This window comes from Heliangelus exortis, chromosome 2 (assembly GCF_036169615.1).
Source record: "Heliangelus exortis chromosome 2, bHelExo1.hap1, whole genome shotgun sequence".
Taxonomy (NCBI): domain Eukaryota; kingdom Metazoa; phylum Chordata; class Aves; order Apodiformes; family Trochilidae; genus Heliangelus; species Heliangelus exortis.
In genome coordinates, this window is record NC_092423.1 from 61,628,117 (window position 1) to 61,654,249 (window position 26,133).

General features: G+C 39.3%; 2 protein-coding genes and 1 long non-coding RNA gene across 15 annotated transcripts in view; 2 read left to right on the forward strand and 1 right to left on the reverse strand.

The window, feature by feature from the left end:
* Nucleotides 1-22,832, forward strand: part of KIF13A (kinesin family member 13A) — a 108,852-nt gene extending 86,020 nt beyond the window's left edge. For 3 of the 11 annotated variants that reach the window (XM_071736343.1, XM_071736348.1, XM_071736350.1), the window contains 20 exons: nucleotides 83-247; nucleotides 907-1,080; nucleotides 1,587-1,738; nucleotides 1,858-1,990; nucleotides 2,101-2,247; nucleotides 3,214-3,252; nucleotides 4,570-4,669; nucleotides 4,758-4,884; nucleotides 5,924-5,979; nucleotides 6,732-6,856; nucleotides 7,789-7,965; nucleotides 9,197-9,289; nucleotides 10,094-10,246; nucleotides 10,650-10,727; nucleotides 11,252-11,299; nucleotides 11,800-11,911; nucleotides 12,892-13,043; nucleotides 13,580-13,684; nucleotides 19,386-20,484; nucleotides 21,377-22,832. In XM_071736343.1, coding sequence (XP_071592444.1) covers nucleotides 83-247; nucleotides 907-1,080; nucleotides 1,587-1,738; nucleotides 1,858-1,990; nucleotides 2,101-2,247; nucleotides 3,214-3,252; nucleotides 4,570-4,669; nucleotides 4,758-4,884; nucleotides 5,924-5,979; nucleotides 6,732-6,856; nucleotides 7,789-7,965; nucleotides 9,197-9,289; nucleotides 10,094-10,246; nucleotides 10,650-10,727; nucleotides 11,252-11,299; nucleotides 11,800-11,911; nucleotides 12,892-13,043; nucleotides 13,580-13,684; nucleotides 19,386-20,484; nucleotides 21,377-21,663 — 3,522 coding nt within the window. In that variant the 3' untranslated portion in view covers nucleotides 21,664-22,832. Of the gene's footprint in view, nucleotides 1-82; nucleotides 248-906; nucleotides 1,081-1,586; nucleotides 1,739-1,857; nucleotides 1,991-2,100; nucleotides 2,248-3,213; nucleotides 3,253-4,569; nucleotides 4,670-4,757; nucleotides 4,885-5,923; nucleotides 5,980-6,731; nucleotides 6,857-7,788; nucleotides 7,966-9,196; nucleotides 9,290-10,093; nucleotides 10,247-10,649; nucleotides 10,728-11,251; nucleotides 11,300-11,799; nucleotides 11,912-12,891; nucleotides 13,044-13,579; nucleotides 13,685-19,385; nucleotides 20,485-21,376 lie in introns of those variants that run through there. The other 8 variants (XM_071736344.1, XM_071736354.1, XM_071736345.1 and 5 more) reach the window with 5 other exon arrangements.
* On the reverse strand, nucleotides 21,348-24,764 carry LOC139792674 (uncharacterized). The gene is made up of 2 exons (XR_011724345.1): nucleotides 24,681-24,764; nucleotides 21,348-21,625 (listed from the first exon to the last, which is right to left on the reverse strand). It is a non-coding gene; the product is annotated as an uncharacterized lncRNA (long non-coding RNA).
* A 452-nt stretch (nucleotides 24,765-25,216) lies between these two features.
* Nucleotides 25,217-26,133, forward strand: part of SIRT5 (sirtuin 5) — a 79,636-nt gene continuing 78,719 nt past the window's right edge. For 2 of the 3 annotated variants that reach the window (XM_071736369.1, XM_071736367.1), the window contains exons 1-2: nucleotides 25,217-25,330; nucleotides 25,900-26,038. In XM_071736369.1, coding sequence (XP_071592470.1) covers nucleotides 25,918-26,038 — 121 coding nt within the window. In that variant the 5' untranslated portion in view covers nucleotides 25,217-25,330; nucleotides 25,900-25,917. Of the gene's footprint in view, nucleotides 25,331-25,504; nucleotides 25,788-25,899; nucleotides 26,039-26,133 lie in introns of those variants that run through there. The other variant, XM_071736368.1, reaches the window with a different exon arrangement.

The following is a 26,133-nucleotide window of genomic DNA, read 5'->3' on the forward strand; positions in this document are numbered from 1 at the left end:
TCTGCACACCTCCCAGTGGGTATTTCCCATCTTCATGTCTTTAAGCCACCTGTGTAGTTGCTTAATATTTGTCTTCTCTTAGGTTGCAGGAAGGTTGCATGTTGAAGTCATGCGGGTCACTGGGTCTGTCCCAGAACGTGTAGTGGAAGGAGATGATTCGTCTGAGAACTCCAGTGAGAGTGGGAGTTTGGAAGTCATGGATAACAATGGAGAAATTATTCACAGAGCAAAAAAGCTCTCCTGCAGGGTAAGTGGGATTAACAGTTTCGGGCTTTTGTAGCTATGTAGTCTGTTCTGTTGTAAAATACTAAGCTGTGTAGGGTATTGCTTGCTTGAAATTCTCTAGAGAGACTTCTCTTGTTCCAGTTGAGTGTAGGTCTGTCCAACTTGCTGTGGTTGCCCGTGGCTGAATTAATTCACATCAATTTGTAGTATTTGAGATCTATATCATAAATTTTGACATTACAGGGACTGACCTTGGCAGTCACAGAAGAGGAAGTTTTTCTTCTAAGTTTTTCTAAGTCTTCTAAGTCTAAGTTTTTCTATGTAACCATCTTCTATGGTTTGTGTGCTTATCTAATAAGATATCTGTGGGTGGTGTCTAGATTTCATTTCTTCTGTGACAAGTTGCTTCATTCTCTGCTTGAGCTTATCAGCTTCCTCCAAGAAATTGTGCATAGGTGGGCTAGTTTGAGGCATGTAACTGCTTTCCTTGCATCTGGATTTCTGTACATGCAAAATACAGATTTTTCTAAATAAGGACATCCCTGGAAAGCAATTGGAGGTGTCCTTTAAACGCTCTTCACTGTTTGTACTTTTAGATTAAATATTTTTGAAATAGTTTTTGAAAAATTTACAATTGAAGAAGAAACAGTCATACTTATGAGATCATCTGTTTTGTCTCAGGTAAAAATAAAAGAAGCAACTGGCCTGCCACCTAATCTCTCCAACTTTGTCTTTTGTCAATATACATTTTGGGATCAATGTGAGTCAACAGTAGCAGCACCAGTGGTAGATCCAGATGTGCCTTCACCTCAGAGCAAGGATGCTCATTTTACGGTGACCTTCTCTCATTGTAAGGTAACTTTTTTTTATGAAATAGTGTTACTGGGAGGATGGAATGTTTGAGATAAGCTATTTAGAATTTGGGCCATGTTTTGCTGGGTTAAGAAGGAAAAAATCAAGTCATAGAACTGATGACTTTTGACTATGCTTAAAAGAATGCCATAAGATTTCACTTCATCACCTCTTCAAAAATGCAGCAAAATGAAAAACTCTTAATTAGTGGTCTTTTAAGTCCAGGTGTCATCTGTAATACATAGGGGAAACTATAGTTTATATTATGACATCTTATTATTTTCTTTCTTAGTAAGCTCAGTAGCTTAAGAAAGATCAGTGGAACAGAAGCAGGAATTGATAAGATTATAAGTTTCACAAATTTCTTGACCAGAGCCAAACTTTATGATCCAAACTGTATGGTTTTAGCATGCAGGTAGTTAGGTTTTTTTGGTGTGTACTTACAGATTAGTTGAGACAATACGTTTATTTCACTGGATTGGATGTGATTTGTTTGTTCTTATTTCTAGGACTATGTGGTGAATGTCACAGAGGAATTTTTAGAGTTCATTTCAGAAGGAGCTCTTGCTATTGAAGTCTGGGGTCACAGGTGCACTGGCAATGGAAGCTCTGTCTGGGAAGTTGATTCTCTTCATGCTAAAACTAGGACACTCAGAGACAGGTACAAATAAATCAAGCATGAATCCTTCCATCAGCTTTCCAAAGGCTTTCTAATACTTGTGGCTAACAAAAAATAGTTTGGTGAGGCAATGATTAATTCTTGTGGGGGTGTCTTTTTAGGTGGAATGAAGTAACTAGAAGAATAGAAATGTGGATTTCCATACAAGAATTGAATGAGATGGGAGAATATACTGCAGTTGATCTCCATCAGGCAAAAGATGTAAACACAGGAGGGATTTTCCAGCTTAGGCAGGTATATATCTTTTCCCTGTCCTCTTACTCATGCTTAAATTGATTCTTAATTTTATTCTTAGTTTCTCTTTGTTTTTCTCTCTTCTTTCTATCTCTGAATTACCTGTTCAGGGTCACTCTCGCAGAGTTCAGGTGACAGTGAAACCCGTACAACATTCTGGAACGTTGCCTCTCATGGTAGAAGCAATTCTTTCAGTCTCTATAGGTGGTGTGACTGCCAGATCAACCAAACTGCAAAGGGGCTTGGACAGCTACCAGGTAAGACAAGTGACTTTTTCATGTCTTGGTTTATTTTTTGGTTTTTGTTTCTCTGTTCTAGAGCCAGCCCAATGCAGTTCCATAAGGGACCTTAGCACACTGATGCATGATACACAGTTTTTACAGTTTTACGTGTGTTTGAGGCTAATATGAATAATGAGAACATATGGTGCTAAATCTGGTTCTTTTTTCTTGTAACTCAGTGTATAAGCGATACGTAGCCAAGTAGGGTATTTGAGTACACACAAAACAGCAGCAACACAGAAATGGTTTTTACTTTTTCATATGGAGGTGATTAATAGAAGATTCCTAACTCCATTATTTTCCATCCCTTACAAGGATGGTGAAAGTTGAGGAGGAAAAGGCAGGAAAAAAAAAAGATAACAAATAGAGAAAATGTCTTATAGTGCAAACACTATCTTTTCACTGTCTTTGTTACTTGATTAAAATCAGAAATAGCCATTACTGCATGTGAAAGGGCTATTTCACTTAGGAGCAGAAGTTCTTAAGAATTTTAAATGGCTTCAAACTGATGCCAGACAAAATAATTTTGGAAATAAAGCATGAATTTTTACAGCAATGGCAAAGAACAAGTGGGCCACCCAGGGAAGCGAGGTGCCTTTTGTTGGAAGAGTTGCATTCAGAACCTCAACTAGCCTTAAATACAGATGAAACTGTGAAACAGGGAGATTTGTCATATGCTTGCTAATTCCTTTTTCTGGAAATGTATTCTAAAATTGTAATTAAAAATAAATGTATTTACTAATACTCAATAAATAAGGTGCCGTAGTTTGTAATGGAAAAAAAAAAATCTATTTGGTTATTTGAATGTTCTGTTTTTTTAACATTTTATAAGTTTTCTTGTGGCAGAAATGTTTGTATTAATGTTTTGGGCTGTTTCTGTGAGTTTCTATTGAGAAATGCATGTTCTTTTTGTGTTTTACAAAATTTATTTTCTCCTACCAGAAGGAGGAGGATGATGGTGGTGATATGGATAGTTACCAGGTATTGCTGCTGTTGCTGTCAATCCTCTGGCATGGGGCACAGCTAATGCTAATAGCCAGCAACTTTCAAATGAACAAGTGTACTGGAGCAAGCAAAAGCAGCTTTGAAATATGTATGCTGTGCATTTAAGAGGCTACCTGGGCTATAAAACACTGCTATTTCACTTTACCTTGTGACTTTTATACTCTTGCAGTGTGCTCTCTCCTCTAGTAACTCAGCAGTCAGCTCTCCTAACTGGCTACATGAATTACTGTGTGAATAAAAGCCTTAAAATTTTAATTTCAGTGAAAACAGTGAACATCATATGGAAAAGAGCAACCACCTGCAGCTGCAGGCATCATTCCTAACCAAATTTTACATCATAGGGGGTTTTGTTTATTTTCTAAAGAAAGAATTATAACCAGTTTAGATGTGAATGTTTCTGAAATGCTAGTGGGAGAGAGAGGGAAGGATGCAAGTGTAGGGAGTACTGAAGCTTCAGTGAAGCAATTTTTTTCATCTACACAAATCTAAAACCTTGAGCCTGGCTTTTTGTGTGATAAGTCAATGTAGGACAGTCACAGTTTGGAAACCATAACAGAAGAATCATGGAAAAGGCGGTGAAGGACAAAAGAGGAAATGCCTCAAAGAGTAAACCCCATTATAGATCTCTACATGGAAGTCTTCATTTCTGATAGGCAGATTTACAGAAGTAAAACCAGTTAGGTGAGAATGCTGAAATCCCCTAAGATAATGTATTAGGTTTTACAGCAATCTCAATGATACCAGATAGGTACTAACTTCTTGCGGGCTGTTTATGCGCTTCCTGACTTATCACAGAGAAGAATGAACCAGATCTTCTGTGATACCACAAAGCATGATTGCATGATGGGTTTTGTTTGCATGAGAAATCTTCTAATTGCACTGACAGCAGCTGCTAGCAATTGAATTTTGTGCAAGTCTGAGGGCGTACTGACCTGTCTAATCTTCAGGACAACTTCTGACCAACTGATGATAGCTGTTTCTCCTAGTCCATATGCTATTAAAAAGTTTGATTGCCACTTCTGTGAGTAATTAGCCTATGGTGTAAAATTGTGTTCAGCAACTGAGGCGGTCACATTTTCCTTTCCTCCTGTTGGACTTTGAGACAAATAAAACAAATAGACTTCCAATCTTGGGTGATGAGGTACTTAATCAGTGTGCATGTCATTTGGGGAAAAGAGTTTTCTGCATTGTGCAAGCTGTTTAATATAAATTCTGATGAAATTACCACAAAATTATCTGCCTTTTAATCATAACCATGTAGCCTAATAACTGATTTTCCTCTTTCTGTTTTAGGAAGAAGATTTAAACTGTGTACGAGAAAGGTGGTCTGATGCCTTGATAAAACGCAGAGAATACTTGGATGAGCAGATTCAAAAGATTAGCAATAAACAAGGTTTGAAGCTTGAAGTCCCTATCATAAGTACTTGATTCCCTCTACAAAAAAAAAAAAAAAAAGTCTCATTTATAATCTTCTACTGCAGAAAAATCTGAGGATGATATAGAACGAGAAGCCCGGCTGGTTGAGCAGTGGGTAGGGCTGACAGAAGAGAGGAACGCGGTGTTTGTTCCAGCACCAGGTAGTGGAATTCCTGGTGCCCCCGCAGACTGGTATGTTCAGAAACAACAAAACATTGGAGTGGTTAGCTTTTTCTATGTGAACGTTACACTCTGTGACGTAAAAATTAATCTGAGGATCATTTAGAGCTTTCTGCGTTTTCCCATAATGCTACCAATCACACTCAGCTGGCAGCAGGCTATGTCAGGTGCTGGTTTGAGTGTAAGAAAAGCTTGCTTAGCTAATATATTACAAAAAGTAGTTTTGAGATAGCTTTCAAGGTTTGAAAATCACCTTTGAATTTAACATAGTATTTTATTTTTCACTTTTTCAGATTTCTTAGAGTTACCCTGTAGTTTGACCCCTTTGAAAAAGAGTGGTTCGAAAATGAACGGTAGAATACAGGGTAATTTCACTGATAAGGAGTGGAGAGGGAAAATGCCTTTTAAAATGCATTCTTTTTTCTTGTTTAATTTCATTTAATTGTCTTTTAAGTAAGATCATTGGAACTGAAAAATATGGAATGTAACATGTTAGATATGGGCAAGTGTGGACAAGAAATACAGCTCTAATGAAGCATACACTGATGTCTCTGATAATGTCTCATCTTTCTCTTCTTCACTGAGTGAATGATATAGCGATACCCTCTTTGCCATTTGTGGGGTTTTTTTCCTTTATCCACTTGAAGCGTGCTGTGGTCATGCAATGAAAACTGTATTTATTAATATGTAGATTGTGCCTTGCGAGCACTTACATATCTGGTTGTTTGCAAGGCTGCTAACCTTTACATGTGAGGTGACTACAACCAGTTAACTTTGTAAGAAACAGAGCAGCATGTGTAAAACTTGTCAGACTTGCATTAACTGAAATGTACTGTGTGGTGTGAATTAAGTTTTGGTAAAGCACTAAACTTAGCTACATGTGTAGATAAGCAAACCATTGTCTGTGCAACACAGGCATTCAAATTAGCCATCACAATGTTGACAAGTTTAGTCATTGGTTACAGTTAATGTGAATCTTGCATGGAGATCTGATTGCCCGAATTAGCCAAGTGATTGCCTTCCTTGTTGACAGTAGTTTGTTTCATTTCAGGATTCCACCTCCAGGAATGGAAACACATATACCTGTTCTCTTCCTTGATTTGAATGGTATGTTATAGTGGCAGATTGAGAATCCTGGAGTAGGAGAAATTTGTTTGGATCAATAAACTGATCAGTGGAAGAATGAATCTGAAATGTGAGAGAAATCAAAATGTGTGACAATGGCACTGGCACACCCAGGCCTTGTCACATTAGCACTTCAGAGGACTACCAGAGATGTTTATGTAGCTACACATTAATACCTGCTTTAAAAGCTGTGCTTGGAAGACAGTATACACAATTTCCTTTATGCTCACAAGAAATGTTTTTATTTTTTCATTATTAGCAAAGATTATTTGCTAATATAACAGAAGATCAAAGAGGATATTTTAAAAACTTGCACAACTTTTTTTTTTCTTTAGCTAAAAGCATATTATAGCCAGAGCTGCTTTTCTCAATTTGAAGATTGTCTGAAATATCAGAAGTGATTTAACTAAAATAAGCTGGTTAGGCTGACAGATGGATAAACCAGGAATCTTCTGGCTGGGAAATTTAATGTCATGAATACCTAGGAATAGTTTTGAATTCTGTTTAGGTTATGTGAAAATATGTTCAGGCTGAGTCTTAGTCTGGTTTTACTTCACTTCTTTTGTATACTGAAATTGTCTTGGAAATACTGCATAGTAATAAGATTAATTAGGATTAAATGTATTATGAAATATTAGTAGGACTTTATTACAACTTTGTATTACAATTTTGCCTCTATCTATTAATATCCTTTGGTATAAAACTCTTCATTCTTTGCACATTTGTTTCATTAGCTGATGACCTCAGTGCCAATGAACAACTTATAGGTCCCCATGCATCAGGAGTTAACTCAATCCTACCAAAGGAGCATGGGAGTCCATTCTTTTATCTGCCGATCATAAAACACAGTGATGATGAGGTAAATTGTTAGCAAGCCTCCTTCTTGACAACTGCAGCTTATGTTAACACTTTATTCCTATGTTTTATTTTCTACTTGTATGTATTTTATCAATATTTTTATTGTATCTTATCTTAGAAGTGCCATCCATATCTAGTGCTGCCTTGATTTTCTGGCCTGTTTGTTTCAAATTTGAGGTTAATGACTTGTTAGCTCTTCTGCCTTGATGCAGAGGTCTGAATCTCTTACCTCTTCTTGGTAGAATAGTAATTCAGCTTCCTGAGTCAAAATCCCTTCTTCTTTCCTCACTCCATCATTCCTCATGCAGGCTCTTCATAATTCAGAGATAACTACTTCATTTATTGTGCACACTAGGCAAAGAGAAACTTTTTCCTTTGTCGTACACAATCCTTTTTTTTAATACAAAGTTTGGGATTCTTCCATCTTCTGTGCCAACTCAAGCCATTGCTTAAGAGGCCATTTCCAGAATAAACAGGATGCCAAAGTTGGGGAGGAGGCAGGGGGAAGGTAAAAAATGTTCTGCAGGATGGGAGCGTGTGTTCTGTATAGACCTTTCCAACCTAGTCCAGTGCAGATTGAAGATTTGTCATTAAATTTGGTAAGCTTTTTATATAGTTGGAACAACAGGATTTGTATGCCTTCCTCCAGTTTTCCTTCTGCTTTCCTCTCTTCCTCCTTGTGAAGACTTTCTTCTGAAGCAGCATTCGCATGATGCAGGGATTGTGCTCATGATTGTGTGTCCCTGTATATATCTAAATGCCACTTTTATGCTCTTCTGGTAAATTTCTCACTGTAAAAAGGAGCTTGGACTCCATGTTATTCAATTAAGTTTATTTTCCTTTCGTTAAAGAATCACTGCAAATTATACCTTTTATTAGCATAATTAAGTCTTTGATTTCTGTTTTCTTCCTCCATTTCATTTGTCTGCATAGGTTTCAGCCACTGCTGCCTGGGACTCTTCTGTTCATGATTCCGTGCACCTGAACAGGGTAACTCCTCAAAATGAGAGGATTTACTTGATTGTGAAGACTACTGTGCAGCTCAGCCATCCTGCTGCAATGGAACTGGTGTTACGCAAAAGAATTGCAGCCAATATTTATAACAAGCAGGTAAGAAGTTAATTTATTTTTTTATTATTATTATTAATTTTGTTTGAGATCCTGAATTTTGTAAATGTGCTTTCTTTGCTCTTTGCTTCATTTTCTCTAAGTCTGATCCCTTGAATCTTATGAAAGGATTTCTATAGGTTGCAGTAAAGCTGTGTGCTTCTGGTATGTGCCATTGAACTGTCCATTTTTAAACTTAATTAATCAGAGTGTAACAGGTATTAATTTTATAACAAAAAATTCATTCACCTTCTTGGCTATACATCTCAAAGCGTTCTTTGATTCAGAGAAGTAGATTATCTACTCTGGGGTCACTGTAGCCACTCTGTCCCTGAAAGCATCATTGGCATCTTGAAATGCTCAGTGTAAACACAGCATTTATTTTTTCTATATCTTGGCTATTTTCTCTATTAATTGTTTTCCACCACTACCCAAATGTATACATTCTCTACCCAGTTGTACATGATGAACTTGGATAAGGGATTTACTTTGGCCACAGGAGTGGATTCTCTTCCTCTTGCTTTGCTGCTTTATGGATTTAGAAAATCTGATGCTCTGAATTGTTCCTCTCTGATTCCTGTATTACTGAGGCAAAGAGCATATTTCAGAATTGCTTCAGATTTTGCTCTGCAGCGGGGGGGGAGCACAAAAGATCTGTTGTACCACTGAGCGACTTACTAAGCAGCTGAATTCCATACCTTTTAAAATTTTGTGAATCATCCTTTGCTAGTTTCCTATGTTTAAATTACATTATTAGATGAAAATTTACAGCTAGTGATGTAAGGACTTGACAATGAAGCTTGTGATAAGCTTGTGATTACAACAGCGAAAATTCTGATTGTTATTACAGTTATGGCTAGAAAGCAGAAATCTGCTTTGTTTTTCCAAAAAGGAATTTTCTACCTGTACAACAGGTGGCATACAAAATGAGAAATGTTTGTATTTGTACATTAGAGACTTCTTGCTGCCTCGGTTTCCCAGTTACTGGTTACTACATGAGGATAGAGAACCAGTGCAAAATGAGAGGAAAATGTTACTGGTTGACTGTAGTAGGCGTGCATACTGGGTACAGGGCTTTAAAGACTACTTAAAGGATCATTAATCCTAAAAAGGAGCTTACAGGGCTGAAAAATGTGCTTTTGTGGTAAAAAAAAAAGTTTGCATTGCAACCTTTTTTTTTTTTTTTTTATAGTGTCATCAGTAATCATTGTCAAAACAATTATTTTGTTTCTAGAGTTTTACTCAGAGCTTGAAAAGGAGAATATCCTTGAAAAATATATATTATGCCTGTGGAGTGACCTATGAAATAGTATCCAATATACCAAAGGTAAATTATACCCTATTTCTCTGGTAAATTCACTGAAAGGAACAGCATGACCCACTGCAGTGGTTGATAGTGGTTGGGAAGTAAATGTTGTCCTTTACTAAGAGAAGGTAGCTTGCCAAAGTGTGCATTCTGGAGTCCAGTACTGAGATCAGGTTTCAGTTGAAAACTATAGGGATTTTTTGTTTTCTCTTCTAATGTGTGTAAATGAGTTCTTGTAGTAGAGGTATTCCTGAAAACATATTAGTATCTACAGAGGCAATACAGAGAGGCTTGTTCAGATCTGTGAAAACAGAATAGCTGGGAAAATAAGTTTGCAGGAATATAAATTCCTTTTTATAGAAAAAGCTTGTGCAAATTTTAAGTTACTATGGGATTGATTTAAAATGTAAACATATTGGATAAATGAAAAATTAATATAGTCTTGTCACCGTGTAATAGTCACATTTATGATGTAGTACTTAAAATTTAAACTCTAGAGAAATCACACATGATATCTAAGATTTAGGAAGGAAGTTACATGTACTTGCCTAGGAAGTTGTTATTTGTTAATCCTTAACATAGGTGATTTCAGGTTATATATGCATTATTTCTAGAAGTACACTTATAGCAAATGTGCTGTAGTTTGTAGTTCAGCATCATTTCCATCCTTATTGAAAAGTCCTGGATTAGGATTACTGATAAATTAAGAATTATCAATTCCAATTATTTTTTGCATCGAGATGGTTTAAGGAAGTGAATTCATACATTAAAACAACGGGTTTTAATTTCTGAAATACTTCAATAGTGTAACTTTTGCAAATTTAGGCTACAGAAGAAATTGAAGATCGCGAGACCTTAGCGCTGATGGCTGCAAGGAGTGAGAATGAAGGAACATCTGATGGTGAAACATACATTGAAAAATACACACGTGGTGTGCTGCAAGTGGAGAACATTTTGAGCCTTGAAAGGCTAAGACAGGCAAGGAAAAGGCGCTTCTTGCATCTTGTGATCTGGATTACTACTATTCCAGTGTAGATGGTTGATCTTTTAAAAATATTAAGTGTTGTTTGGTTTTTAGTTTGGGATTTTTAAAGAACATTGGACAGATAAATGTAAGACTAAGTTACTTCTGTGAAATACAGCATTCCAGAAGTGGTGGGTCTAGTAGCTATACCTGGCAATGGTGTGCTACACAGAACTCAAGCATGCAAAGTCAAAAGAGGATTTCATATACAGATTTTGATGGTTATATGTGCAAATTAAGATTTGTGAATGCTTTTTGCTCCTGTTGGCCACACTGAGAAAAATTTAAATCCTGCTTGATCATTTCTCACGTGGAGACCATGGCATTTTTTAAAATGTGTTCTTGTCTTTATTGCAGGCAGTCACAGTCAAAGAGGCTCTCTCCACCAAAGCGAGAAACATCCGCAGAAGCATCAGCACTCCAAATGTCCACAATGTAAGGACCCTTTATCCCCTGGTAGTAATGGGAGAGGGTGTGATGTTTGTGTGCTGATGTAGCTCTTGCACAATGTGATGTGGTAATGATTATTCTGAGCTAGGACTAACCAACCTGTAGAAAAGTTGTCAAAGATGAGAATGAGTGACTCCAAATTCCTCCTCACAACTGTCCATCTGTAGCAGAGTTGACAGGGAAGTGGGAGGGTTGGTCAAAACTCTTCTCTTTTTGTAAGGGTGTGTGTTTTGGACGTAGTTTAGGATGTCAGCCACCCTGATTCAGATTACTTTTACTTCAAAGTACCTTTAACGTTTTCACATTGTGAGGAATGGTTTCCATTTTGTGTGCATTTTGTGTTCTTCTGTCACCCACTCATACAGCACAAATATACCTGCCCATAAAAATAATCTTACCTGAGATAACAGAAAAGTTAATAGGACTAAATGACCAGAGTTTCCTCAAAACTGTTTATTTTTTAAATAAAATGTTAGCATTTTGTCATTGTGCCTGTTGGTGTTCTGTAGGTATCCTGTAGCCGACTAGATCTTTCTGCCTGTGATGAAGATGATAAGGTATGCAAATGTGACAATAAATGGCACACATTCTCAGATTCTTTCCCCCCCTCTTTGATGCAAAATGTACTTGAGAATTGAAAAATAGTAGGAAAATTTTTTAAAATCTTCGTGTTATATTCACATTTGTTGTGTGCTTTCAAATATTCACATATTTGAAGCACAAAATGCTTAAATTATCAGCACTAATTATATATTATATTAAATTAAACTTTATCCTTCTCTGCTCTTTATATTAGAATTGTAGAAACTGGATTTAAGAAAGGAGTAGTTATAGCAAAACTTAAAATAATTCACTGGAAAGCTGATTAGCTTCTAAACATTCCATTTGTTGCATAGAAAATTGTGTTAAGTCAGTATCTTGATATTTCCTCAGTTTGTTGGTTTTTTTGGTTTTGTTTTGTTTTTTTTTTTTAAACCCTTACCTTTGAGTTCACCTGTTAATTTTTCCATGCCTGCCTGTATCAGCATGCATATTTATGTCTTTTCTTGTTTCTTAGGGTTGGTCAGAAAGTCACCTAGATATATCTGACTGTTCTTCCAGTTATCAAGATGTATCATGCTATGGTACTTTACCCAGGGAGTCACCTCGCAAAAGCAAAGATGGCAGTGGTGAGATTTTAAAATATATGCACAACGACAGTGTGTTTGTGGTTTTCTAATTACTGTCTTAAACTGAAAATTAAATTCTCAGTGCTCTTTACCTGCTAGATTTGGTATCCAGCTTCTTTCTTTAGCATCTTAAACCTAATCTGGAAGTAGGGGAGAAATGCATGGAGACATCCAGGAAAGGATGGGAAGTTTGGGGTGTACAAAAAAAAGCAAAACAAGAGGAGTGCAGAATTGTGAATCAAAACAGTAGAAAGACTCTAGGGTCCCTTCTAACCCTAGACATTCTATGATTCTATAAGGAAGGAAAAAAAAAACAAAAAAGGAAACAGAAAGGAGCTGCTATTATTTTATGAATTTGAGAAGATGCTTTTGTCAGAGTGGAGGGGGTCATTTTGTGAGTTCTTTACATGATTTGGACATTTGCTCTGCTGTATCAATGTGTCACAGATGCCTCATTTTCTTCAGGTCAAATGGTAACATTCTCTTCTTGATCAGGCACTACCGGTAGAGATCCTGCTACAATGAAGTGGGACTAAGTTATTTCCTGCTCTATAATTGCCTTTTTGATCATCCTGGTCATTTCAGATTGCTGGTTTGGTTCCAGGACAGAATTGCAGTGTTGTGGGCAGAAGTCAGGTGAGGTGCAGGAAGCAGAGACGTATCAGTTCCAGCTACAAGGAAACTTCACAGTGTTTTTATGTCTGAGATGAAAAGGATAAATACTGGAGCTGCAGAAAGGAGGGGGCAGATAATGCTGCTCTCTGCTTTCCTTTTGTTTCCAGACTTCTTAGAGGTTTTCTTTAGTTGAGCTCTGCATTATCTCAAGCTTGGGCTAGAGATAGTTGAATATAGAACAGATGATATTTTTCTGTAGCCAGCAACTTGGCTTGTACGTGGCTTAACCTTCAATTATTTTGAATTATAGTCTTGCAGTCAAGATACAAAGAACTGAAACACAATACTTTTGCTTCTTTACCTAGGTGTTGTAACAGAGAATTCCCATGCTTTAATGGCCAGCCCTTTTAAAGCATTTTCTCCTCAGCCACCAAAATTTTTCAAGCCCTTAATGCCAGTGAAAGAGGAACATAAAAAGAAGACCCCACTTGAAAGCCGACCTCTGCTTAGTCAAGAGGTAATCTTTGAAAAACCTCTGTTTTTTTAAAGATGGAGTCATTTTGTGTACTTGGCAAATTTTTTGCAGGGTGCATTTGTTGCAGTGGAATTCTGTAATTCTATGGTAAAATTAATCAGGCTGTTCTTTTTGTGTGGTGAGGTTCTAGTGTTTATTTTTTACCTGAAACACTGGGTTGACTTTTTTTTTTTTTTCACTTCTTGGTAAGTATTCTCCTTTACAGGGTACTTCTGTTTTATTTTAAAGTAGCAGTAACCTGCAAATCATCTTTTTCACCAGCAAGATGTTGGTGGTTTGTTTGATAGATACAATGTGATTCTGTGAAACAGAGTTCTAGGGTGTTTTATAATTCAGACCTTTATTCCCCAACCTAAAACACTGCTGGGAGGAGATCTCTACACATTAATGTGGATTTTCATGGCCAGCACGGGTGCTTCACTTCCCTCATGTCTTAAAGCCTTCCTAACTTGTACGTGTTAAGCCCTGTGGTCTGTGTTGTGGTTTGTGTGATGTGTTCTGTGTCTTAACCTTTGCAGAGCATGCCTTCACCTCAGGTGCATTGTGCTGGCTGTGTTGTGCCTTCAGGAAGTAATGTCAGCAGCATGCCTGTAGAAAACAGTAGCATACGTGAGGAAAAGATTGTAAGTTTTTTGTACCAGTTTTTGTTAATGAGGCCTGGTGGTGGGCTTAGGGCCACTTGGTGGTGGGCTTAAGGAACATACACTACTGCAGCAGAAAAAGAGGTGTCATCTGGGTGTAATCCCTTGTGATTAATTGTAACTAATGGTTGTAATGAATGGTTGCTTGCTGGGCTTGCAAATGCAGTCTGTCTTTGGAACTAACTCAATTTGGTTTTTACATTTTGGGGTTTTTTAGTTTTGAGGTTTGAGATTGTTCTGTTGTGCTTTTTGTTTTGGTTTGTTTTTGTTTTTTTTTTACTGTTCATATGTGATCTGTGTGGTGAGTGGGAAAGGGGAGGCTTTAGTTTTTATAGGGCACAATGATCAAAGAAAGGTTACTTCAGAGAACCGTGTTGTTGTCATCACTCTAACATACCTTGTGTGTTACCCAGATTTTGTGACTATACCCACGAGTAAATGGAATGATCCCATTTGGTGTAAGTAACTGTGCATTTAGGTGTGGGTACACTGTAAAAAGCTTCTCATTGCCTGATGTGGAAGTAATATGACTAAACTAAGATCACTGCTCTTAATTAACCTGCAGCTTGTCTTCGTCATAATTCAGGTGGTGAATTGAGGTGGAGGGCTTTTATTTTAATCTTCGTCTGCCAAATCCTTTTACTGCTGCTTCAACAAAAGGGGTATCATCATTTCTGCTGGATGATCGATACAGTTTTTGGGTTGTGGAAAATGGCTGTAAATACTTGCTTTAGTCAGAGATTGTGATTTAAAATTCAGAACCTTCAAATTATTTCTCATGTTATAGGACTCTTCTACCACAAAATACTACTGATGGATTCTTGCTATTCACCCACAACTTTCATTCCTACCATAAAACCAAGCCATTAAAAAATATGTTCTGGATTTCTAATGCTATTTTATAGGTTGTTGTACCAAAATATCCTTAGTGTTATCATGTTTATATTTGAAGCTTGGCTGCTGGTTTTGTGTAGCAGCTGTTTTAGTCTCCATCGTATTAATTTTCCATAAGGTAGCTGACATGCTGACTCAAACGAGTATTTCAAAGACAAAATCTTCTAGTGGGTTGAAAAACATCCCATGGAAACTAAATTTCTTACAAATTTTCCATAGCAACTTCAGGGCAGTTTTAATCCCTTGGGTAAAAACAAGGTCCCACCCCATGCGTGCCCTGAATTAACCCAAGTATTTGCCTCTGCTGCTTTCCAAAGACAAGCAGAAGCTTTCAGAGCTGGAAAAGGACAACATCCTCCACCAGATTTTTCCAGTTAGAATGGAAACCACTGAACACTGTAAGCCTGCTGTGGCCAACAGGGCCTTGCAAAGAGCTGTTCTTTCAGTTCTCAGCTGCTCGTTTCTACCCTTGCACTGACTTATGTCTTGCATCAACATAGCTTTTCTGTTAGGTTGCACAGTAAGTCAGATGAAGGCAACCAATCCATCCAGCTGATGGCTGGGCTACCAAAGCTTATATTGCATTTGGATCTATTTCCCTGTCTGATCACCTAATAGACACTTGAGTGGGTACCAGGGAGGCAGGAAGGACTGAGCAGCAACAAGTGGGGAGGTGGTTGAGGCAGCTACTTTACATAGCCTTGCCAGCTTATGGAGTTGGGTTTATCAAATGATAGCTTCTGGATTTTTTTATCAATTTAGGAAGGAAGACTTTGTAAGCTGTTGGCTTCCCAGGCTACCCTGTGTTTTTCAAAGCTGAAGCAAGTGTATATTTTAACTAGGGTGCAGTATGTATTTCAGGCATTTGGATGAATATGCTCTCAGAGTGAATTCAGAGATTACACTAGGGCAGCATCACAGCTCCATGTGAAACTTGAGCTGTCTGCTCCACTCTGGCTGATTCTAAGCTAAGTTTTCACATCACTGTAAATTATCACTCCAAGGTGCAAAGCCTCATTCCCCTAATTAATCACTGCATGGTTGTTGCTTCAGATGTGATGTTCACTTGCATCTTACAGTGTGTGAAAAAAGCTGTAGATGTAAAGCAACTAAACTCGCAGGGAGGTAGTGCTATCAGCTAGATTAATGTTCTGCATCTAACTAGGCCTAAGAATGATGTTTGGCTTTTTTGTCATGTTTCTCTGGTGTCAGTTTGTAATTTTCTTGAATATTCAAAACAAAGGAAGAGGGGGAAAAAGCAAATAACAAAAATGTTTTTATTAAGTTGGCCTGAAATAGCACATTCAACCTAAAATTTCAGGCAGTACTCCTACATGTGTTTAATATTGCAACTATTTCAAAACAGCACAACATAAGGGCATGTTCTGCACACTATGTGAGTAAAGTGGAACATGCTACAGTCAGGTGAAGTTTTCAGATTGAGTGTATTTGTATGCTATGTATGTATATTTGTAATTATGTATGTAATTAATGTGCCTAAGGGGGGTTGGCTAAAAGCAAATCCTCCAAATGGGCAATGAAAATTGAAGTGGTGCAACCACTAAATCATTATTACTGATTTTTAAATGACTTAAGTGGGAACCTAGTATCTTTGAGGTTATTTGAGGGGTATAACTTCGGAAATAAGAAAACTTGAATACTATAACTTTTAACTACACTGTCTGTTTGTTCCAAAGCAGGTGCAGGAAAATTACTCTGTATTCCTGTTTATGTTGCTTCTGTTATTGCTAAGTCTTGGTGTATTATCTTTTTAGTTCTTGCTGTCACATTCCTACCTTATCAGTTCTTACATTGTTTTTTCATTACAATTTTTCCATTGCTCCCCAAGGAAGTGGCTGCAATTTCTTTACCATTTTTCAAGGATATTTATCTTTATTTCTACCAATAGACCGAGCAATACGAGGCTGCTTGACCCACAGGAATTTGAGACCCTGAAATTGCTTTCTTTCTGGAATTTCCCAGTTGTTATGTGTAAAACTAACCTTCAGGAATCCCAGCCCCCCGAGACACAAAGGAAAGTGTGAAACACAGATGACTTACCCTTGGTAGTGGACCACTAGGAGCACTTAAACCACATGTTTAAGTAAACATACCATCCATAAATGGCTGATGTTATTGTAAGGCTACTCTCAGTTATCTTGGAATATCATAGCAAGTGTGAGAGGTACCTAATGACTGGCAGAGAGCAAATATCATCATTCCTGTCTTCATGAAGAACAAAGAAGGAATATTCTGCTAACAACAGACAGGGCAGCCTCACTTCTGTCTCTGGTAGGGTGATGGAGAAAATCCTCCAAAAAAGCATTTCCAAAATCTTAAAGGACAAGGATTGTGACTGGGAGCATTCAGCACGGATTTACAAAGGGGAAATCAGGGTTGACCAACCTCAGTTGCTATCTACAATAAGGTGACTAACTTGTGGATGAGGAGAAGGCAGAGGGTGCTGTTTGCCTTGACCTTAGTGAAGCCTTTGACATCATCTTCTGTAACATCATCATAGGTGGACTGACAAAGTACAAATTGGAGAGGTGAATAGTGAAGTAATTAAAAACTGTCTGGCCCAGATGTTTGTGATCAGAGGTGCAGAGTCCTGTTGGAGGCCAGTAACAAACAGTCTGTTCTAGGGCTCAATACTGGAGCCAGTACTGTTCAGCTCATTCCTTAATGACCTGGATAACTGGACAGGATGCTCTCCCAGCAAGTCTGCAGGTGATACAAGACTGGGAGAAGTGCCTGATGCACAGGGGGGGTTGTGCTACTATTCAGAGGAATCTCAGCAAGTTGGAGAACTGGACAGAGACAAATCTCATGAAGTTCAACAAGGGGAAATGCAAAGTCTTAAATTTGTCAAGGAGTAACACCAGGGCCCAGTACATGTTGTGGGGTCACCAGCTGGGGAGAGCAGCTTGTCAGGGACAATATGCTGGCCCAGAGTGAGCAATGCACCCTTATATCAGAGAAGACCAGCAGCATCCTGGACACTGCCAGCAGGCTGAAGGAGTTGATCCTTGCTCTCCACACAGCACTAGTGAGTCTGTATCTGGAGTATTGTGTCTGGTTCAGGGCTGCCCAGTACAAGAAAGAAAGATAGGGAATTACTGAAGTGAGGCTGGTGCAGGACATCTGACATGGGGGATGCTGGGAGAGCTGGGACTGTTCAACCTTGAGGAGAGCAGGCTTGGGGGCAGCTAATCAGTGCATAAAAATGCCTGATGGGAAGGAGTGAAAACAAGGCAGACTCTTTGTAGCAGTGCCTGGTGACAGGGAATGAGGCAATGGACACAAATGAAAAACACATGGATTCCATCTGAGCACAAGAAAATACTTTTTTTTTCTTTTAATTTTTTTTTTTTTTACTGTGAGGGTGATAAAACATTGGTATGGGTTGTGCAGAGAGGTTATAGTCTTCATTCTTGGACTCACAAAATCCACCCAACTGGACACAGTCCTGGGTAGTTTGCTCTGGCTGACCCAGCTTGAGCAGGGGTTCTTGGGCCTGTCTGGCCTCAAGAGGCACCTTCTAACCTAAACAGTTCTGTGATGAGTCAAACATGTGCCAACTGAAGAAACCTCTTCAGTGTCTGTGGATTTGAAGCTTTGTTGTGCAAAGTTATTTGAGCAGCCTTGGCTATTATGAAGTACAGGAAACATTTTCAAAAGGATGCTTATCTTAAACTTGATGTATTGGTTCTCAGTGCACTGGTTGTCTGGTTAAGTATTGTGCTTTCCATCAGTTATTTGTGACAAGTGTGTAAAAGCATTGCAGGATATGCCTTGATCAGTAGCTGAAATGCATCAGACAGATAAAGGAATTGAGAAATAATGGGTGCTTGAGTTCCTGTAAACTTTAAGTACTTTAGCAGTTTTAATTTCTCTGAAAATATTCTTTCTAATAGTAATTTGCTGCAAACTAACCATTTTTAATATATATGTATGTGTACACATAGATATTTGTACATATCACACATCTGTTTTATAACACATCATGTTATCAACACATATGTTTGTATATGCATATGTAGGTATAAATAATTGCTTGTGGGCTGGTCACACTGCATCAGCACTTGTTCTCAAAAAGAAATTCAGAGCTACCTCCAAATTTTACCAGATTGATTATCATCACTTATTTCCCTCCAGACACGTATTTGTATGCACACAAATGCTTCCTTGAAGATTCTCTGTAATATTTGATCCCTTCGCCCTCATTTTCAAAGATTGTGAACATGTTCAGGTGTGATAGCTAAGAAAAAGCAAAATTTTTTAGCCTCACTAAATATCAGATTAATAGAAAACCCCATTGTGCAGGATAGTTTTTAATAATCAGTATTGCAGTGAACACTGTAAGGTCTCTTCCCTTCATATTTATATTTGTCTTGTTAAGTGGTCAGTTGGGGCTATAGAATGCCTTCAATGGGTTTATTTAGTCTAAATCACAGAGGGAAAGGTTTATAATACATGACTTTAAATAAATTGATATGATGAAAATGTATAAACACGTTGGGAGCTTTCCTTATGCCAGACCTTATTGCTTTATATTTTTGGAACTATTTATAACTGATCTTAATTTTCTAAAAACTGGATAGCTCAGGGTAGGCAGGGCATGTTCCTATCAGCTCTTTTGAGAGATGTCTTTCATTCTTCAATTAAAGAATATTAAAGGTATATGCTTCTCCATGTTCAGAAAGGAAAAAATCAAGGAAGGTTAGTTTATTTTGCAAATGTTCCTGTTGTAGGTTCCTGATCTACGCAACACTTTCTTCTTTTGCAGGACTCTGAGGAGGAGGACAGCGAGTTGGAGACAATTAACAAGAAGCTGATAAGTTCACAAGCTTTTCAAAGTTTCCGACCTTACGTACCGGAGGAGTTTGCTGACTTCAGTGTTTTCAATGCTAGCCTGGACAACAGGGAATGGTTTTCTTCTAAATCAGACTTCATGAGTTCACGTGTTCTTGAGAAAGAGGTATCCCGCAGCCCCACCACTAGCAGCATTACTAGTGGCTACTTTTCCCACAGTGCCTCTAACGCTACTCTGTCTGACATGCTTGTTCCCTGTAGTGATAGCACAGACCAGCTAGCCAGTCACACGAAGGAGCTGGACTCTAATGATCCCTCAGGATCATCTCTTGCACATGATTTAAGATCCTCTTCAAACAAGGAATGTCTGGAGTCAGAAAAGGAGTTAGCAAGAGAAAAGTTACCTGTGTTACCACTGAAAGAAAACAGTGCCTTAGTGGAACAGGTACCACTGCCCCTCGATGCCACTGAGAGAGACTCTCACCCGTTACCCAGAGCTGGATCGTTTTCAGCTTTGAGTTCCTCAGGTGGCAAAACTGCCAGTTGTACAATTGAGTTTTCATCCCGCGAAGCCACAGTGGAGCACACCACAGACATTCTGGAAGATCACTCCTTTACCGAGTTCATGGGAGTCGAAGACGGGCAGGACTTTGACCATTCCCCAGCTCCACAGTCCTGTTGCCTTCTCTCCTCTAACGGGGTGAGCACCTCGGAGCTGCCCCAAGGCAGTGGCAAGGAGCAGAGCATGTGCAAAGGCCACCTCAGCTCTGCAGCAGGTGAGCAGCTTGCAGATGCTGTGCCAAGACCTCTTTGTTCTTTGCTGGTAAAAGAGGCTTCAGACCCTGAGACTGGTACCGACACTTCCACAGATGATTTTATTGGGAAGGACAACTTGGATGGTTCTGATTGTGAAGAAAGTGCTTCTGCAGATCAAGCCCATGCCTTGCCTAGCTGGGTGGCAGTAGGTGAACAAGTCTGTGTTGGAAGTAATAAGATGGGCACGGTGAGATACATTGGAACCGTGGATTTTTCAGCTGGAATCTGGATTGGAGTTGAACTACATGTCCAGCTGGGTAAGACTGAATATGCTCTGGGTTATCTGTACAAGTTGGCATGTTCTGTGCTTGAAGGTAAAAGTCATATGCTGTTCAACCTTGGGAAATACCCATGGCTTCCTATATAGGCTTGGAATCTGGTACACCCAGTTCCAGGCATTCTGCTTAGAATAATGTATTACTAAGGGTTAATTTTTAACTCGATTAAAGCCCTGTTACTGCTTTATGCAGAATGATGCTTTTGCTTGTGATCATTCCCGTGGGTGCTCATGTGTTGTTTTTTTTTTATAGATCAGAAAAACAAGCCTAAAATTGGCAGGTTTTTTGTTTGTTTGTTTTAAATTAGCATGTGTATTCACAGGCAGCACTAACAATGAATGTGACTTTTCAAATAGATTTCCTGTCTGTAGCTTTCACGCATGTTTCTTCTCTCCATACTTGGGAAAGTTTAATCATAGTACAGGTTTTCTTTATCTTTGATAAAATGTCGATGCTCTGCAAGTGCTTAGAGAATCCTAAAGAAATGCTTCAGATCTTTAAAAAGATGATGGTTTTAGTAGTTTAATAGATACTAACACTGATAGTGGAAGTTTCTCGGTCAACTAAGTTGGTAAGTTTTGTAAGCAATTGGCTTTGAGGATTTTTTTTTAAATGAAAAAACATCTGACTTTTTTGAACTGTTAGTTAACAAAGTAATATTTTAGGAAATAATCTTTTTTGGTCAAAATTCAAGCCCACCTTTCCAGGTTTTGTTCTCACTACTGTGTGGTATACATCTGGCTTCACTACTTGGCATTAAGAATCTTGACTACTTAACAGATGGCCAAAAGATACTGACACCTCAATGCCAGAGTTGTATATGCTAATGAAAGTACCAACTGTTAATTCTGTGCCTTTATTTTCATTAAAGGGAAGCACGATGGAACTGTGAAAGGCAGGGAGTACTTCCACTGCAAGCCACAACACGGGGTCTTTGTTCGTCCTGGGCGCCTCAGCAAGGCACCGGCTTCCACAAGGAAATGGAATAGCACTTCACGATCTCAGGCATCTTCCACTTTAGAGATAAGGAAAAATTCTGGCCTTCCAGGCTCATCGTCTACTCCTAAAACAGGAGGAGAAGCTCTTTGCCATTCAGGAGATGCAGCGGCTTCTGCTTTTTCTAGGAAGCAGGAAAACAGAAAATCTTGGATTAATTAAACTGCAGTTTTTTTGCACTTACTACACACATCACTGTGTAGAAAACTTTATGGATATTTGAAGCTATTGTACATTTTAATCTGTCCATATGGAATGTGTATTCTCTAGAGTCCTTGACTTAATTCTCTAATTTTTTATAAATAATATATATATTATATATATATATGAATGTGTATCTATAGTTTCTCTGCCAGTGGGCAGACACGGCTGCACACTAAAATACAGTTAAAGCTGATCTGTAGATAGCTGAGGTACTGGACTATTTGTTACACAACAACTTGGGAGATATATTTTAAACAAACAAAAAAAATATTTTATTGTGGAAAAACCAGGATGTAAATCCATACGTGGAAAAAAAAGCGCTACGGTTTGCTGTTCTTAATTACCAAAGAACTTGTTTTAGACTGACACATTTGCTCTTTGTAACTTTTTATTGTAAAGGTTTTAACTGATAACTTGGTGCCATCTTTCTCTTATAGTCGCTGGGCACCGTGCAGCCTTATGTTCTGTGTTTAAGCACACTGAAATATCCAACTGCTTCGTATTTTTTTGTCTTCCTAGAGGCCTGCCACTGTGCTGACCTGGCATTGGATTTAAGTCACTAACAATGCCTGAAGCTATACGTCTGGCATTTCATGTGCTAACATAAGCCAGCCGGGCAGTTTGACTGCAGAACCAGTATTACTGCAAGAGGACAACATTTTGGGGTTTTTATGGGGTTGTGTTTTTTCGGGGGGGTGTGTGTGTGGGGGGGGAAACAGGGAAACAAGCAGTAAAACGGATCATGACTGCAAACTTTGCACTTGCTACTTGCTGGTTATTATCAAGATGAAATAGAACCTGCTAAAGTAATTTTAATCTGTAAAGTTTATTTTAATAATGGGAATGATGGAGGGATTTATGTCTGGTGCTCATGAATTCCTAAGAAGGTTGTTCCACATGTAGATACTGTAGATGCCTGTACAAGTGTTCTGGATATTTGTAAAGTAACATGGTAAAAAATGAGTGAAGTGAATGGCCTACTGTATCTGTTCTTCTTTGTTTCTTAGCAAGTGAATGATTGAGATACCTGGGACCTTACTGAAAAGCTGCTGTTCTTTCTTTGATTGTTCTGTACAGTAAGCGGACTCTTGTATTTTACTATTTACTGTAAAGAACTGTAATTTATATACTGCCATACTGTATTTAATTGGTACAGACCTATTGTGTGTTAGAATACAGACTGTTTACTCGGGACTTAAAAAAAAAACGTTTTCCTTCAATTGGTACAATTAGGTTCCATGACCAAATAGTAAGCTGTTTCCTGGTGCTGATGCTGAGATGTGCAGTGCTTGGTAAATGCTGATGGGCGTGGAGTGGCATGCTGGATATTATTATTGTGTTTTAACTGGTTCATGCAGCAGTCAGAGGAAAAAAGTAGTCCCTGTGGATACATGTTCCTAACCTGCTGCTTTCCCCCCCTCTTCACCGGGTGGGGAGTGGAGCTGGGGAGCTCCTGCCAGATAATGGTGTTAGGGTGGGTCAAGGGGAGACAGGACAAGTTCCAGGAAAACAGACAAGGCAGACTCATTGCTAAATATGTAAATGCCTTGGCTGAGTACAAGGACAGTTGGCAGCCAGGAGGGAAATATGCTGCGGGGGGGTGAAAGCAGGGGTTGGGAAGTTCAGTGTACTTGCCCTTGACATAGCTTTTGGGTCCTTTGAGACAGGATCCATATGTATTAATTGATTTTGGTGAAATTAATGTATCTGTAGAACATTTCATACTTCTAATGTCCACTTACAAGTTGCTTTCACTCTATTAATTATACTGCTGCTGGAGGGGATTACCATAATAAAAAAAAATCCTTCATATAGAAGTATTTTATCAGGCACAGATGATCCTAGAACACTGCTAGGTACCTACACCCAACACCGTGGTCTTTAAGTCAGTTTTAGATGTCACTTTGATCTTTTTATAATGCTTTTCAGAAAACTCACACTAATGTGTATGTGCACATTTGCATAAACACATTTGTCCAAGGCCTCTACAACCAATTTTTAAAGCTAACATCATTGCTTTCTTACAGCCAAGATGCAGAATTTGAGAATACAGAATACCTGATTGCTTAAGAAACATCAGAATAATTTTACTTCCTTGGGTGTACAGTCTGTATGTGCCAGAGAAACCTAAACAAGCCAACCTTATTTTGTGCTGTACATGTTTTACATAGGCTGTGCTGTCATGAGTTGTGCTGTTACTGGAAGGCTGGTACTGTTGCAGACCTTCCATGCTAACACCTCCTGCCCTGGGTTAATGTAAACTTAGGAGGAATATATCCAAAGAATGCAATGAAGAACTGTGGAAATGCAAGCGATTTAGTTAATGTGCTCCTCACATTCTGATACATAAACACAGTTTTTCTGTTAGTCATGTTAGACTAGTAGTTTGCTGTCTTGAATTTTGTAATCAGTGGAATAGTTGTGCGGATAGTCCAACTGCAAATCATTTTTTCTTTAAATATTACCTTAACCACCATCTAAAATACATGGCCTAATAATCAAGATGTACAATCCAAACTAAGAACTCGAGTTACAAAACCAAACCAACACTGGTCATAATACTGGATAACACAGGGCAGAGCCAATCCCTCATTTGTCTGAGCTGCCAAAACCTAACATCTCAGTGACTTCCCTAGGCCCGATAGAGCCATCTGGTTTTGACCATTAGGATAGTTTCAGTGTTGAATGGGATCACAACGGCATTTATCTCTTATCTTGTTTTCTGAAATTATTATGTGGTGTTCTTCCAAGCATACAGGACCTTGCAGAGATGCAGCCGCTGCTCTCTGGCAACAGCAGGTACGGTCCAGCAAGCAGAAACAAGAGTGTTGAATGGGTTCCACTGCCTGCCTCAACTGTTTCCCCTGACAGAAAGGCTTCCTTCATGTTTGCAAGTGGAGGCAACATGCTGGTGTTGTCCCAGAAAGTGGGGTCTGACACCAGATCATCAGGAATCCAGTCCACGCAGATTATACCTTCACATTGTCGAGATACTTTACTACCCAGTTCTTTGCAGAAACAGGAGCCAGGTGGTATTCCACAAAGCAAGCTCAGCATCTGGAAACATAAGTGCTACTTTTATACAGTGAAACATATAAAATTACTTTAATTATATACCTAGTTAAAGCTATAACCAAGGTTAAGTTGTGCTGAGTATTCCCTTCCAGTCTAAAGTCTTGCAGGCTCTCTCAAGCACTGGTTGTTGACTTCGAGGGATGTTTTTCTCTAATTCTTGCCATTTCAGTGTTAGGTAAGCCCTCTTTGTTTGCTCTTATGTGAAAAAATTTAATAACCTACACCACTGTTACGAAGCGAGTACCTGTCCCCCGTGCTTCCCTCCTGCAACTCCCCATGAGCCATGCAAGGGACAGGCTCCAAGGCAGCAAAGAATATCTTTAAACTCCTTAGGGAAGGCCGGAGAGGCCGCACGGAAGCAGTTCAAGCCCTTGATTTCTTCAGAAAAACAACCTCCATTCCGGGGTGGCCTCTGCCAACAGCGACAGGCGAGGGACGGGGCGGGGCAGAGCCAGGGCCGCCCTCCCCGCAAGCCCGGGGCGGGGACGTGCGGAGCCGCACGCCTGGGCCTTAGCACCGGCGCGGCTCTTCGCCCCTGCTCGCCGCCCAGGTGAGTACCCCCGGCCGGGCGCGAACTCGCGGCTGACGCGGGGGGGTGGGGGGGGGAGGACGGAGACGAAGCCGAGGGGGAGGCGGCCGGTGCCGCCTCCCCCTCGGCTTCGTCTCCGTCCTTTCCCCCCCGCGCCGTTCTCCTTCGCCCTTCTGCAGGCGGACAGCTGCACGTACGCCCTGGTGCCCGCCGGGCGAATGTATTTAAGGGCTTGGCAGCCTTTGGGCAGGACTTCGGTTCTTAAACTGGAAGGATAAAGCGGACGAAAGCGCTTCAGGGGGATCTCCGATTTGAGATTGTAGAATGGTTTGGGCTGGAAGGGACCTTAAAGATCATCTCTTTCCAACCTCCCTGTAGACCGGATTTCTTCAAGCCTCATCCACCCTGGCCTTAAAGACTCAGGGAAGGGGCATCTACAGCCTTTGCCGGTGTCTGCAGTGTCTGAGGGAAATTGAAGGTGCAGGAGAAAAAACCCTAATACTTGAACCTTTACAGAGAATTCCTCTTGGGGAGCTTACAGAAATACATTCCTTAAATAGGGTGCTTGTCTTTCACTTTTTTCTTCTCAGGTAACACACTTGTGAGTGATGCTGATGACTTTCTTCCAATTTGCCCCTAGAAGGTTGGTTTCACAAGCATCTTGCCGACTGAAGGCTTCTTCATCAAAGAAACAGAAGGTTTGCTTGGAAATGGCTCGCCCTAGTTCAAGTAAGACATGTATTTTTTTCCTTTAGTACCCTGGACAGGTATTTAAGCTACATTTGAAGTTACAGGCATACAATTGCATCATACGCAAAATCTAC